Here is a 13430-nt window from a genome sequence, read left to right on the forward strand (position 1 = left end):
GGTGGGCAGGCCAGGAGACCTAGCGGGCCTCGGGAAAAGCAGGAAAACTCATCCATTGGCGGGGGGGGGATGAGGTTTCATGAGGGTATTTAAATTTTTATTAAAGGTTTCAATAAAAGTTATGGACATGTCCCAACTCATGTGACCGTGTCACGAGGGGACATGGCAGGGAGATTTTTTTAAAAACCTTTATTTAAATTGGAGGCAGCACTTTGCCTCAGAGAGATTCGCGCGCTCTTTTGCACGCATGCATTGCGCTTCCCAGCGGACATCACGCCGGGCCGGCCTTAACTGGCCAGCCCACACAAAATGCACCCCCCCCACCCATGGACCGGGGGCGCCAATCAGAAGGCCACTCGCCTGTGGCTGCTCCTGCACCCCCACCCCCCCATGGGAGGAAATGTTGCCCCATTATTATCTCAGTGTCCATTTTATATCACATCCTTTACAACAGATTCCAGCATTTTCCCTGCTACTGATGTCAGGCTAACAGGTCTGTAGTTCCCTGTTTTCACTCTCCCTCCTTTCTTAAACAGCGGGGTGACATTTGCTATCTTCCAATTTGCAGAATCTATAGAATTTTGGAAGATGTTCACCAACGTATCCACTATCTCCACAGCCACCTCTTTCAACACTCTGAGATGTAGAATATCAGGTCTGGGGACTTAGCAACCTTCAGTCTCATTCATTCCTCCAATGCAACCTTCTTATTAACACTAATTTTCTTCAATTCCACATTCTCCCTAGTCCCTTGGATCTCTAATTCTAGGGGATTTCTTGCATCTTCCTCAGTGAAGACAGACACAAAGTAATCATTTAGCTTCTCTGCCATTTCTTTATTCCCCATTATGAATTCCCCTGACTGCCTGTAATGTCTTAGCCAAATGTTTCCTTTTTAAGTACCTATAAAAATAGACTGTAAAAGTTTCTATGTTTTTTGCTACATTACATTCATGTTCTATTCTCCCTTTGTCAGTTTTTTGGTCCTCCTTTGCTGTATTGTAAAATCCTACATTCCTCCAGTCTCCTATTGTTTCTGGCAACTTTATCAGCCTTTTTAAAAAATCTTATACAATCCTTAATTTCCTTTGTTAGCCACGGTGGACTAACTTTTCTTTTGGGTTTTTGTGCCTTGAAGAAATGTATAATTGCTGTAAACTGTGTGATAATTCTTTAAAGATCGTTCATTGCCGCTGTACCATCATACCTTTTAATGTATATCCCAATCCACCTCAGTCAATTTGCCCCTCCCTCTTACCTTCATAATTTCCTTTGTTCAAATTTAACACCCTATCTTCAGATTGAACTATCTCACTTTCAAACATCATGTAAAAGTCTAACATATTATGGTCACTCATCCCTTAAGGTTCTTTTACAACAAGATTATTAATTCGCCCTTTCTCGTTACATAATACTAGATCTAAAATAGCCTGCTCTGTTGTTGGTTCCTCTACATAATGTTTTAGAAAGCTCTCTCTAATGCACTCCAGAAACTCATCCTCCACAGCATTAGTGTTCATTAGGTTTACCCAGTCTATATGCAGATTAAAGTTACTCATGATTACTGTATTACCCATGCTACATGCTTCTCTAATCTCCTGATTAATACCATGCTCCACACAACCACTACTGTTTGGTGGTCCATAAAACAAATCTTACCAATGTTTGCTGCCCCTTGCTATTTCTTAGCTCCATCCAGATTCCACATTTCGTTCTTCTGATCTGAGATCCTCCCTTAGTAATGTACTGATCCCATCCCTTAGTATCAGCACAACACTACCTCATTTTCCTTTGTGCCTGTCCTTCCTAAATGTTGAATAGCCTTGAATATTCAGTTCCCAGTCTTGGTCACCCTGCAGCCATGTTTCGGTAATGGCAATTAGCTGGTGGTGAACGGCCTTCTTGAACCGCTGCAGTCCATGTGGTGTGTGCCTTTAAATCATGTCCCTTGTTGCGAATTCTGCATGCATTCAGGTAGCGTGCCCTTAACCTTGTCTTTTTAATATTATTCCACGTTCTAAACCTAGTTGATGCTCACCTTCGTTTCGCCTGCCTTCTAATTTCACTTGCTACTTTTCTATTTCCTATCACCAACTTTACTTCCTTCCAATCTGAGCTACCCCCTCAGGTTCCCATCCCCCTGACAAGCCAGTTTAAACCTGCCCCAAAAGCATAAGCAAATCTCCCTGCAAGGATTAGCAACCTGCCTGATAAGGTGTAACCCATCCGTCTTGTACAGGTCCCACCTACCCCAGAACCAGTCCCAATGCCGCATAAATCTGATGCCCTCCCTCCTACACCAATTCTCCAGCCACCTGTTCAATCGCTCAATCCTCTTATTCCCGTGCTCAATAGCATGTGGCACTGGGAGTAATCCTGAGATTACTGCTTCTGAGGTCCTGCTTTTTAATTTCCTTCCTAACTCCCTAAAATCTACTTTCAGGACCTCATCCCTTTTCCTACCTATGTCATTGGTACCAATGTGGACCACGACCTCTGGCTGCTCACCCTCCCACCCAGAAGGACGTCTGCTGTTCCATGCCATCCTTGACCCTGGCACCAGGGAGGCAACACACGATCTTGGAGTCACATTTACAGGAGCAGAAGTGCCTGTCTGATCTCTTGATTATCAAATCCCCTATCGCTCCTTGCTCTTCCACTCTTCTTCCTCCCCTCCAGTGCAGCTGATCCACCACTGACTTGGCTGTTGCTACAGTCCCCTGAGGAAACGATGTCCTCACCAGATTCAAAATGGAAAACCGATTAGCAAGCAAGATCGACTCAGGGGACTCCTGCACTACCTGCCTGATTCTCTTACACTGGCAGTCACCCATTCCCTCTCTGCCTGCAAGCTCCTAACCTGCAGCGTGACCCTAAACGTACTATCCACGTGGTTCTCTACCTCACAGATGCACCACAGTGACCTCAGCTGCCACTCGATTTCCGAAACCCGGAGCTCAAAGTTCTGCAGCTGGTGATACTTCCTGCAGATGTGTTCATGACTTCCCACGTACCGCAGGATGTACATTCTGCTCAGCCGAGCTGACCTGCCATACCGTAACTTTAAAAGCTATTGATTGCAATTAGATTAAGTAGAATAACTTACCAGTTACTCAGCAATCAGCTTATTCCCTGTAACAAAATAAGAGCCAACTACTGGAGGCTAAAGAAGGTAGAAAAAGAAAGAAGCACCTCTCTCACCTAACTCCCTCACTCACCAAACTCGCAGCCTGGCATTCTGTGCACTCAAAGCAGCACTCAGGACAGACCAAGAAGCATTGAGGACCCCTGTTTTTATACTTTCTGAAAAACAACTGATTTGAGCTCCTGAAAACCAGTTTAAGCTAGCTACCTAATTAACTATTTGCAGCTGCTCTGAGAGAGCTTGTATAGCCCTGTTTAAGGCTGGAATAAACTTAAGTTCTCTTACTTAAGGAGTAATTTTTTAGTTGATTGCAAAATTAAAGAAAAAAAACTAGATCTTAGACAGAAATTGACCCTTAAAACTTCTTCACACAAACTCAGCAGCTCTCTGTGCTACCTTACAACAGTAACTACACTTCAAAAAGTACTTCATTGGCTGTATCTCACATTGGGACATCCTGAGGTCAGGAAAGGCACTTAAGAAATGTAAGACTTTTCTTTCTTTTGCCAGGATGACAGAAGATAAACTTGATGAACTTTGGTTTTTTGACTAACAATACCTGTACCATAGAGAGAGCAACTCACCCATTTTCTAAAGAATTTTATTGCCTACTCTCCTCATCTTTGCTACCTGATCAAAATGAGAAAGGAAATCACTTATGACTCCAGAGACTTTAGAAACATCACATCTGAACAAGCTACATTAGCGAATAGAGACTCAGTACCTCAACAGAGTTACCACTGTGAGGGTGAGCCTACAAACCAAGCATCTTGGTTCTATCCTAACATTACACGATTGCCTGGAGTTAGCAAACACTGATCAGAACCAGGATTTTTTTTTTTTTTTAAAGATTCCTTCCTGGGATGCTGGCAGGGCCAACATCTATTGTCCCACCCCTAGCAGCTCCCTGAGTAGGTATTAGTGGGCCTTTTGCTTGAACCACTGCAGTGTGTGGTCACGATGTTCCCACAGTGGCGCCAGATAGAAAGAGTGGCCTAGTGATGAAGAAGGAACATGAGAAGTTGGATGGTGTGACAGCTGGAGGTGGACCTGCAGGAGGCAGTGTTTCCATGTTCCCACAGCCTTTGTCCTTCTAGGTGTCAGAGGCCGTAGATTTGGGAGGTGCTGTCACAAACAATTTGGCTAGATACTGTTGTAGACAGTATACACAACAGCAGGAGATACCAAAGTTGGCTTTTATGTCCCTCAGTGAATAATCCAGCTTATTACTCACCCAGGCACATAGAAGCCAATTTTAGAGACTCTACTGTCACAATAATTAGATTGGAAGACACGGCACAGAGCAGAGAACAAACCTGAGGTCTTCAAATTGCATCAGTCAATTCCACATTGTACACCTAAGAATATTTGCACTGATTTAGCACTTTATCACATCTCTCATATATGTCACAGACAAGTTTACATTCAATGGTTTATCAATGAAGAATAAAAAATGAATTTGTATTGGTACAGCACTTTTCATACCGTCAGAAGTCCCCAAAGCACTTTACAGCCAATTAATTATTTTTGAAGTAGTTAATTTATAGTTAATGAGCACACACAAAACTCCAGAAACAGCAAATCAGAAAAATGACCAGTTGCTACAACAGCAAAATACTACAGGTGCTGAAATTCAAAATAAAAGCAGAAAATGCTGGAAATACACAGTTCAGGCAGCATATTCTGTGGAGACAAAAACAAAACACAGGAGCTAATTTGTGCACAGCAAGGTTTCATAAACTAAGAGGAGATAAATTTAATTTTTTAGTGACGTTGATTGAAGGATAAATATTGGCCAGGACATGAGGAAGAACTACCCTGATCATCTTTGTGTTAGAGCTGAGAGGTCATTTACCTCCAACCAAGAGGGCAGACATGGCCCTGGTTTGAAGTGTCTCCTCCAAAAGATGGTACCTCTGACACGGCAGCACTCCCTCAGTATTGCACTGGCAGCTTCAACCAAGATCACGTACTCATATCCTGGAGTGAGGCTTGAGCCCATGGCCTTTTGACTTAGAGACAAGGGTGCTAGCCACTGAGCTGAGGCTAGACCTCTTTAAAAATGATACCTCAACAAGATAATGAAATCAAATGCATCTTCAACAGAACTCGCATTTCTCTCTAGTTCAGAGGATACAGAATATTTATATAGTACTGCAGCGTGGGAGAGTTGAAAAGTAATTATTTGTGCCAACATTTTAAGATGCCTAGCAACCTTAAAATACTCTGTCTGACTGTTCCACAGCAACACTATGATCTACAGTGATAATTTGTCTTGACGTTCTAAAAGGCGCATGTCCAGACAAAATGGCCAACTTTATTCACTGTGCCAGGATGCCTCAGTACTTTACATACCTTTGCACACTAGAAACCAACATCAGAGGAGTAATTAGCATAGACAGAGATAAGGTCTGAACAAATTAGCATCTCAATAAAAGACGAGCTCATCCAAATGAGGCTTAGATGTTGGTGGGGGTAAAGGTAAGGAAAACTGGCCACGAACGATCCCAGAATATTAATGACTCTCCTTTTTTGAAAAAAAACAGAATGTTTTTCATTTCTAAGTGAAAGCTACAGAATGACGGCTGAAATGAAACCCTGTTTAAATTAAAAGTTATGCTTAATGAGGAAAAAAAAAACAGCATTGTTAATCCCCCCACTCCAATTTTATCCTGAAGATAATTGATTCTTTCTGGGTAAAGCTCCGTGTGGGTCAGCAGCCCTCAGGTACCACAACCAAAGGGATATTTTTATGCAGGAGTTTTGGAGGGCTATTTAACTGCAGCAGCATCACAGTTGAGCTTGATCTTGTTCTCAGTCAACACACATGCATTCCATACAATAATTTACATTTATTTAGGAAGCCTCAGTTGTTAGCAGATGCTTCAGCGTGTTTTACAGGAGATGAAGGGGTGGGTGGGAGGTAAGGAGAAGAGGAATAGAGGGATCAGGAGGTGGCAAAAGCATGGTAGATTTCTGGGAGGCTTTGAAAGCTGGGAATGAGTCGTAGATGCTGAGCGAGGTAGTTCCAGAGAATGGGATGATGAGCGGAGAATAATGAAAAGCAATTGGAACAGGATACTGGGTGACTTAGTTTTGCTGCCCCTTGACTGATAGCTGCTAACTCAGCCCAGATTGGGGATTACCTCTGCGATGTACTAGTTCACTAATGTCCTTTAGGGAAGGAAATCTTTACGCAGTCTGGCCTATACATGGCTCCAGGTCCACAGCAATGTAGTTGACTCGTACCAGTCCCCTGGTAAGCCACTTGATTATATTCAACAAGGCAGCTCACCACCACCTTCTCAAGGGCAATTAGGGATGGGCAATAAATGTTGGTTGTACGAGGGATGCCCACATCCCATGAATGAATAGGAAAATGCTGATCTGGATGGTTCAGTACTGCACCAGTCTTTTTCAAGAGCTGACCTGGTACAGCTTTCAAAGCTTCTAAAAGCTAATGCTGTCTCACGGTTAAAATGCTAACATTTTTAACTTTCTTCCCCATTACTTATGAATTTTGAAAGAACCCATTGATATTTTAATTATTCAATTCAACTATAATTTTTCAGAAAGAGGTCAACAATATAATGAAATTAAGCAATGGAAACCTTTGGCAAAAACAGGCTTTGGAATCCAAAAGAAGACATGACATAAAAACAGGCCTTTTGGTTCAACCAGTCCAGATTGTTAGTTATCCTCTACATTCCTAATCCTATGTGCTCACCCTATTGTATCCCTGCAACCCCCTTTCCTTTCACTGGTCAATCAGTGTTGGTCAGGGCTACTGAAAATTATGTGGGCTTTGCTGGTTAGGCCAGCATTTATTGCCCATCCCTAGTTGCCCTTGAGAAGGTTTCATTCTTTTTTTGTGGCTTGCTAGGGCATTTAAGAGCCACATCTTGAGTCACATGTAGGCCAGACCAGGTAAGGACAGCAGGTTTCCTTCCTAAAGATATAAGTCCACATTAGTGAACCAGATGGGTTGTTAGTTATGGTCATCATTAGACTTTTAATTCAAATTCCACCATCTGCCATGGCAAGATTCAAACCCGGGTCCCCAGAGAATTACCCTGGGTCTCTGGATTACTAGTAAAGCAACAATCCCACTACACCATCACCTTCCCGATATAAAACAGCAAGACTTTTTTCTGCTTTAGGATGTCCCAAAGCACTTTACAGCCTTCTCTGAAGTGATAGCCAATTTGCACACAGTAAAATCCCACGAACAGTAGTGTGCTAGTAACCAGATAATTTATTTTAGTAATGTTAGTTAAAGGATAAATGTTGGTCAGGGCACTGGGAATAACTTCCTTCTTATTCTTCAAAGTAATTCCGTGAAATCTTTTACACCCATCTGGCCTCAGTTTAACTCCTCTCTGAAAGATGGTACTTCCGGCAGCGCAGCTCTCCCTCAGTACTGTATAATGGGGTCAAATCTCTGGAACTGCATCCCAGAAAAACACTGTCAGCATCAGATGAATGCTAGCAGAATAAAGCCAGTCCGCCTGAAGGAGTGCACAGGGATCGCTGCATAGCTAGAAGCAAATTAGGCCAGAGATATCCTTTAAGACTAGCTAACCTAATTCTGAATATCCAGGAGATTTACCTGCTCCACTAGTACCTATGGCAACCAATTTATTTATAGAGAACTAATCATAGGGCATTATATGCTGCATTTATTTTCAGATAAAAACTGGAAACAAAAGCAATCGTCTGGAACAACCAAACATTTCAAAAATCTATTTCAGTTCAGCTACATCTATGATCTCAAAGGGTTTTTTTTTTAATCTTCGTTCCTAATGGAAGAATTATAAATATTCCTATTTGTCTTCATTTGAGTTAAGATGGATAGATTGTAGAAGTGGGGCACTTTCAATTCAATGCAACCATTTCAGACACATGGGTGCCACAACTTTACCCTGCATCTGTGCTGGGATCCCGTGTACAATGGAAGTCACAATTGTACGTCTTTTTATAAAGTTCCCTTTCTTGAACTTGTATAGGCAACGGTTCCATATGTTCTAATGGCGACATGAGGAAAAACCTTTTCAGTGAGCAAGTGATTAGGATCTGGAATGAACTGTCAGAGTGTGGTGGAGGCAGGTTTAATCAAGGCATCTAAGAAGGATTCAGATTAGTACCTGAGAAGGAAGCACGTGCAGGGCTACAGGGATTGAGAGAGTGAGCGTGGGGGAGAGAGAGAGAGAGAGAGCGAGAGAACGTGAATGAGAGAGACTCAGTACAGTTACTTGGTAATCCTAAGGGCCAGTCACTTCAATACATCAGAGGAGAGAAAGGTACAGAGTGCTGTTATATTGTGTGTTAATGCTCACAATCTTGAGAGCTGTTTCTGGTCAAACAGGATGAATAAAAGGAAATAATTATGTTGTTGCAAAGATTGAAGGTTGTACCACAGGCTTCCCAAACAGGGTGGCGGGGGTGGGGGGGTGGGGGGGGGGGGGTGGTCACAACCCTCAGGTCACGAGATGAGATTCTGGGATGACAAGCTCAGCATCTGTGGAGCTCTGGCTGTATGTTATAAACTGCGAGGCCCCTTTTAGTCCTCACTTTTTTTTAATGGTGGGCACGGCCTAAATGGGTGACGCTTGAGGCCTGATTCCTGTTCCAAAAAACCCACTGAAAAGGTAAAAATCTGAAGATTAAAAGCTCTTGAGTCCTGCTCTCACAAGTCTCTCCACACCACCCCTCTACTCCCCACCACTCTCATGGAAGGGTGATGGAAATTTCGAAACTTCAAAATGGGGGTCACAGTGGGAAAATGTTTGAGAAGCACTGCTGGATTAGGTTGGGCCTCTGCTGAAGAGTTCCAAGTGAGCAGCAGAAACAGTGGGATCAGATGTGGCATGAATAAAGGAAGATAAAGACGTTCCTAAGTTTGGGGGAGTGGGGGGGAAATCAGCCAAGTTCTCACTCATAATCACTACACAGTCTTTTTTTTAAATGTATCCTTTCTTGAGCTTGCATAGATACTGGTTCAGTCTCAACTAGAGCATTGGACCCAGTTCTGGGCGCCACACTTTAAATTACGTAGGTAAACTGGAGAGGTTGGGAATGTTCTCCTTGGAGAAGAGAAGGCCAAGAACAGATTTGATAGAGATATTCAAAATCATGAGAAGTCTGGATAAAGTAGATAGGGAGACTGTTCCCACTGGTGGAATGATTGAGAACCAGAGGGCACAGATTTAAGGTAATTGGCAAAAGAAGCAATGGCGACATGAGGAGAAACTTTTTCACACAGCGAGTGGTTAAGATCTGGAATGCCCTGTCTGAGAGTGCAGTGGGGGCAGGTTCTATCGAGGCATCCAAGAGGGACAGGTCTGATCTCTGCTATGATTGCCTACACTGTTCAAAAATCTACCCGTATTCATGAACTGAACTTGCACGGGGACACCTGTCAGAGCCTATATGGAACTGTCCGTATCTTTCAGGGCAGGAGGAGGAAGTAGAAAACGATAGAAACAAAACTGTGCGGTGAAGCTCAGCTGCAGCCAAACAGCCCTTCACAAAGCGGAATAATTGCTGTACTACATGGACACCCAAACCAGCAGGATATATTAAATATTCATGTAATCCAACACACTAATGGCTGGCATTCAGTCATCTGTCGTTTAACTCTGATTGGAGTAAGCAGCTGAGAGGGAATCACAGCCCTAAATTGAGGAGAGTTTGGTACAGGATGAGGAGAGGAAGGAATCAGGTTCCATACTAATATTAACACTGACAGCTATCAGATCTGGACAGCAACCCCTGACACTCTTATTTTTAGCACTGCTTGCAAGGACTCGCTGACCTAATTTGTCTCCGATGAAGATTAGCTGACTACACACCTCTTCTGTGATTTTTGCTGATGGATTTTTAAAACAAGATTATTATTACTAAGCTATTTCTGGACCACACAGACCATGTACCAATTGAAGGCGAGGTCATCCCTAAAGTCAAAGACGAGCATATTAAGCAGTTGTCATTGATCTCGGAATGATCTGCAACGCTGTTTAGTTATCTCAAAATGTCAATCAAATGCTGAATCAAAAGATCATGATAAGATCATAAGAAATAAGAGCAGAAGTGGTCCATTCAGCCCATCAAGTCTGCTCTGCATTCGATAAGATCATGGCTGATCTGACTGTAGTCTTAACTCCCCTGTGTCCCCCATAACCCTCGACTCCCTTGCCGTCAAAAATCTGTCTAACTCAGCCTTGAACATATTCAATGACCCAGCCCTCACTACTCTCTGTGGAAGATAGTTCCAAAGTCTAAGGACCCTCTGAGAGAAGTAATTCCTCCTCATCTCCACCTTGAATGAGACCCCCCTTATTTTTAAACTATGTCCCCTAGTTTTAGATTTCCTCATGAGGAAAAACATCCTGTCAGTATCTACCCTGTTAGGCTCCCTCAGAATCTTCTATGTTTTAATAAGATTGCTTCTCATTCTTCTAAACTCCAATAGGTACAGGTCCAACCTGCTCAACTTTCCCTCATAAAGTGCCTTCACCCTAGGAATCAGCCGAGTGAACCTTCACTGAACTGCCTCCAATGCAAGTATACCCCCCACCCCCGTTAAGTAAGGAGGCCAGAACTGTACACAGTACTCCAGAAGAGTTGAGAGGGTAAATCAAGAATTTGTATTAGATAGCTCTAACCTTGGGTTTTATAGGTCTTTAGCTTATAGCAGACAAGGAAGATAAAGGTGTTCAAGACTTTGGAGCGAAAAATGAGTTTGAGTAAGTGACTCTGTGACCAAGTCCAGTTTTCCGGTTTAGAAAGAAGCGATTAAACTTTGAAATTACTTTTGTGATTTAAATACATAAAATGTAGTGTTTCATTCCATGTAATCTAATTACGCCAATATGCATCTCCCCCTAACCCATTCCCTATCCAGCTTCTGTGCAGGAAGAGACAATGATTCAAAAATGCTCCTGCATCCCACTTAAACTGCCCCTAAACCTCAGTGAGCATCCCTGGCTTCAGAGGCAATGCCACAGAGGAGGGGAGAAGACTCTGTACATGGGTTGAGAGATAAGGGACAGGTGGTCACAAAGTAATTCTATCTCCTTCCTTTGAGAGCAAAGCACCAACAGCCAAATACCATGAATGGCCAACATAAAAGTCCAGTGCAGTACTGAGAAAGTGTCATAATGTCAGAAGTGCTGTCTTTTGGAAACATTAAAACTCTGTCTGCCCTCTTGGGTGGATGCAACACATCATGGCACTGTTCCCGGAGTCTCCTAGATGTCCTGGCCAACATTTATACCTCAATCATCACAGAACAGACTACTCAGGCATTATCACGTTGCTGTTTGTGAGAGCTTGCTTTGGGCAAGTTAGTTGCAACATTTCCTATATTACAGCAGTGATTACCCTTCAAAAGTAGTTCACTCAATGTGAAGCTTGGGATGTCCCAAGATGGTGAAAGATGCTTCAGAAATGCAAATACAAGTCTTCCTTTCCTTCTTACCATCAGCCCTGCTGTCATTATAGCACTACATCATCTGCTGCAGAAACAGCCCAAAGCGGTTCATACATTGTGTCGTTATGGTTCTGTAGGATAATATGTACCACAAGGTCCCACAATATCAAGGTGTTGAATGATCAATGAATCAATTTTTGGGTGGTGTTGGTTGAGGGAGGAATGTTGGCCAGGACACTAGGAGAACTCCCTCTATTTAACATCCAGCTGAACCACTGGAGATGGAAGATGGGACTACCGTTAACTATCTCCTACAAAGGAAGGGGTCTGAAGACAATGTAGCACTCACTCAGCCCTGCACTGTAGTGTTTGCAGGTCTGCATTCTAGAGTGTCTGGGGAACAGCCTTGGACATACAGACTTCCTGTGTGCAGGATTAACATTTCTAGCCTACATGAATGACCTCCTACTCTTCTCCCATCAAAAACATCCACCCCCCACTTTACATCAGAGAAGACCGTAACCATCATAGAAACATGGGAATTAGGAGCAGGAGTAGGCCATTTGGCCCCTCGAGTTTGCTCTGTCATTCAACTGGTTTATCTTCCATCTCAATAGTGAAGTTAGAGAAAGTGTATTTGTGTAAATCTCTCTCTCTGCAAAACACTTGAACCTGTCGCACAACATAAATCATCACAGATACCTTCTACAGTCAAGAGTGCCACACCAAAGAGTAACCTCTCGTCATTTAATTGGGATGCAGGGTTGAGGAAGGTCCTGCACCCTGATTGATGGGCACTAGAGGATCCATCACCTACTTCCAAACACTGGCTGTTAGTTATCACCTTCTCTCTCGGAATCTTGAAAGTTTTATTTCCCTTGAGTGGGAGAAGACTCTGGCTAGGATTCTTTTACCCTAAATCAGGCACTGCGGCTGACAAACACCTCTACCACCCTGCCAGCCAACGTGAACCAACTATTCATAAACTGAAAATTGAAACGGATACGTTCCTCGACTGCACAGCTTAACGCAACATCATCATAGAATCACACAGCATAGGAAGAGGACATAGTGGCCCATCGCGCATATGTCGTCTCTTTGAAAGAGGTATCCAATTAGTCACACTCCACTTGTCTCTTTCCCTATAAGCCCTACCATTGGGGAAAAAGCAAGTGTGCCTGTTGATCAAATCAGAAAGCCCAGTCTCATTTTTTGCAATGTAAGGTGACGTTACAGTAATGTAGCATTTAACAGTGGATTAAGCTGACATGCCTGTACTATTCTGCATGAGTAGCATAACGGTACCTCTTGCCCAGGTTGTTGACTGGTGTGGCCAGGCTTCGGGAGTTTGCGGCTGACTTTCGCTGAGCTGGCCCCTTCTTACCACGGCTGTTATTGCCACCGCGGTTACTGCTGTCGTTTTCCTCTCGAGTTGGTGTGCTGCTCCCCTTGCTGTTCAGATCCCTCAGCACATCGTAGTTTATCTTGCTCGAAATCTTTTTCTGCTCCAGCATTTTTTCTATGGCCTCCCCTGCTGTGCTGGCTCGGATTGGCTCGCGTTTCTTAGATGATTTTCTGGGCTTTGAAAGAAATGGAGAATTATTGACAATAAATTCCCTGCTCCAACTTACTCAAAGGAAAAGGGTTATCGTCCAGGCAACGAGCAAGAGCAACTTATATTTATACGGTGGGCAGGATTTTGCCCGTGGTGGGCGTGCGGGCCTCACCGGTTTGGCAGTGGGCGGGCAGCCGACCCCCACCGCCGAAACGGGGCCCGCCGCCATTTTGAGCGGGCGGGCCAATTAAGGCCCACCCAGCGGCCTGCCCGACAGGAAGTGGACTGTATGGGGGTGA

At 43.5% G+C, this 13430-nt stretch overlaps 1 protein-coding gene across 4 annotated transcripts in view; it reads right to left on the minus strand.

Moving 5' to 3' along the window:
- The window catches only part of brf1b (BRF1 RNA polymerase III transcription initiation factor subunit b), a 330710-nt gene that overhangs the window by 48407 nt on the left and 268873 nt on the right, over positions 1-13430 (minus strand). For all 4 annotated transcript variants that reach the window (XR_005946273.1, XM_041214348.1, XM_041214350.1 and 1 more), the window contains one exon: positions 12882-13156. Coding sequence is in view for 3 of the 4 variants with exons in the window: in XM_041214348.1 (XP_041070282.1) it covers positions 12882-13156 (275 nt within the window). In the remaining variant the exon portion in view is untranslated. The remainder of the gene's footprint in view (positions 1-12881; positions 13157-13430) is intronic.

Source organism: Carcharodon carcharias, chromosome 20, assembly GCF_017639515.1.
Source record: "Carcharodon carcharias isolate sCarCar2 chromosome 20, sCarCar2.pri, whole genome shotgun sequence".
In the NCBI taxonomy this organism is placed as follows: Eukaryota; Metazoa; Chordata; class Chondrichthyes; order Lamniformes; family Lamnidae; genus Carcharodon; species Carcharodon carcharias.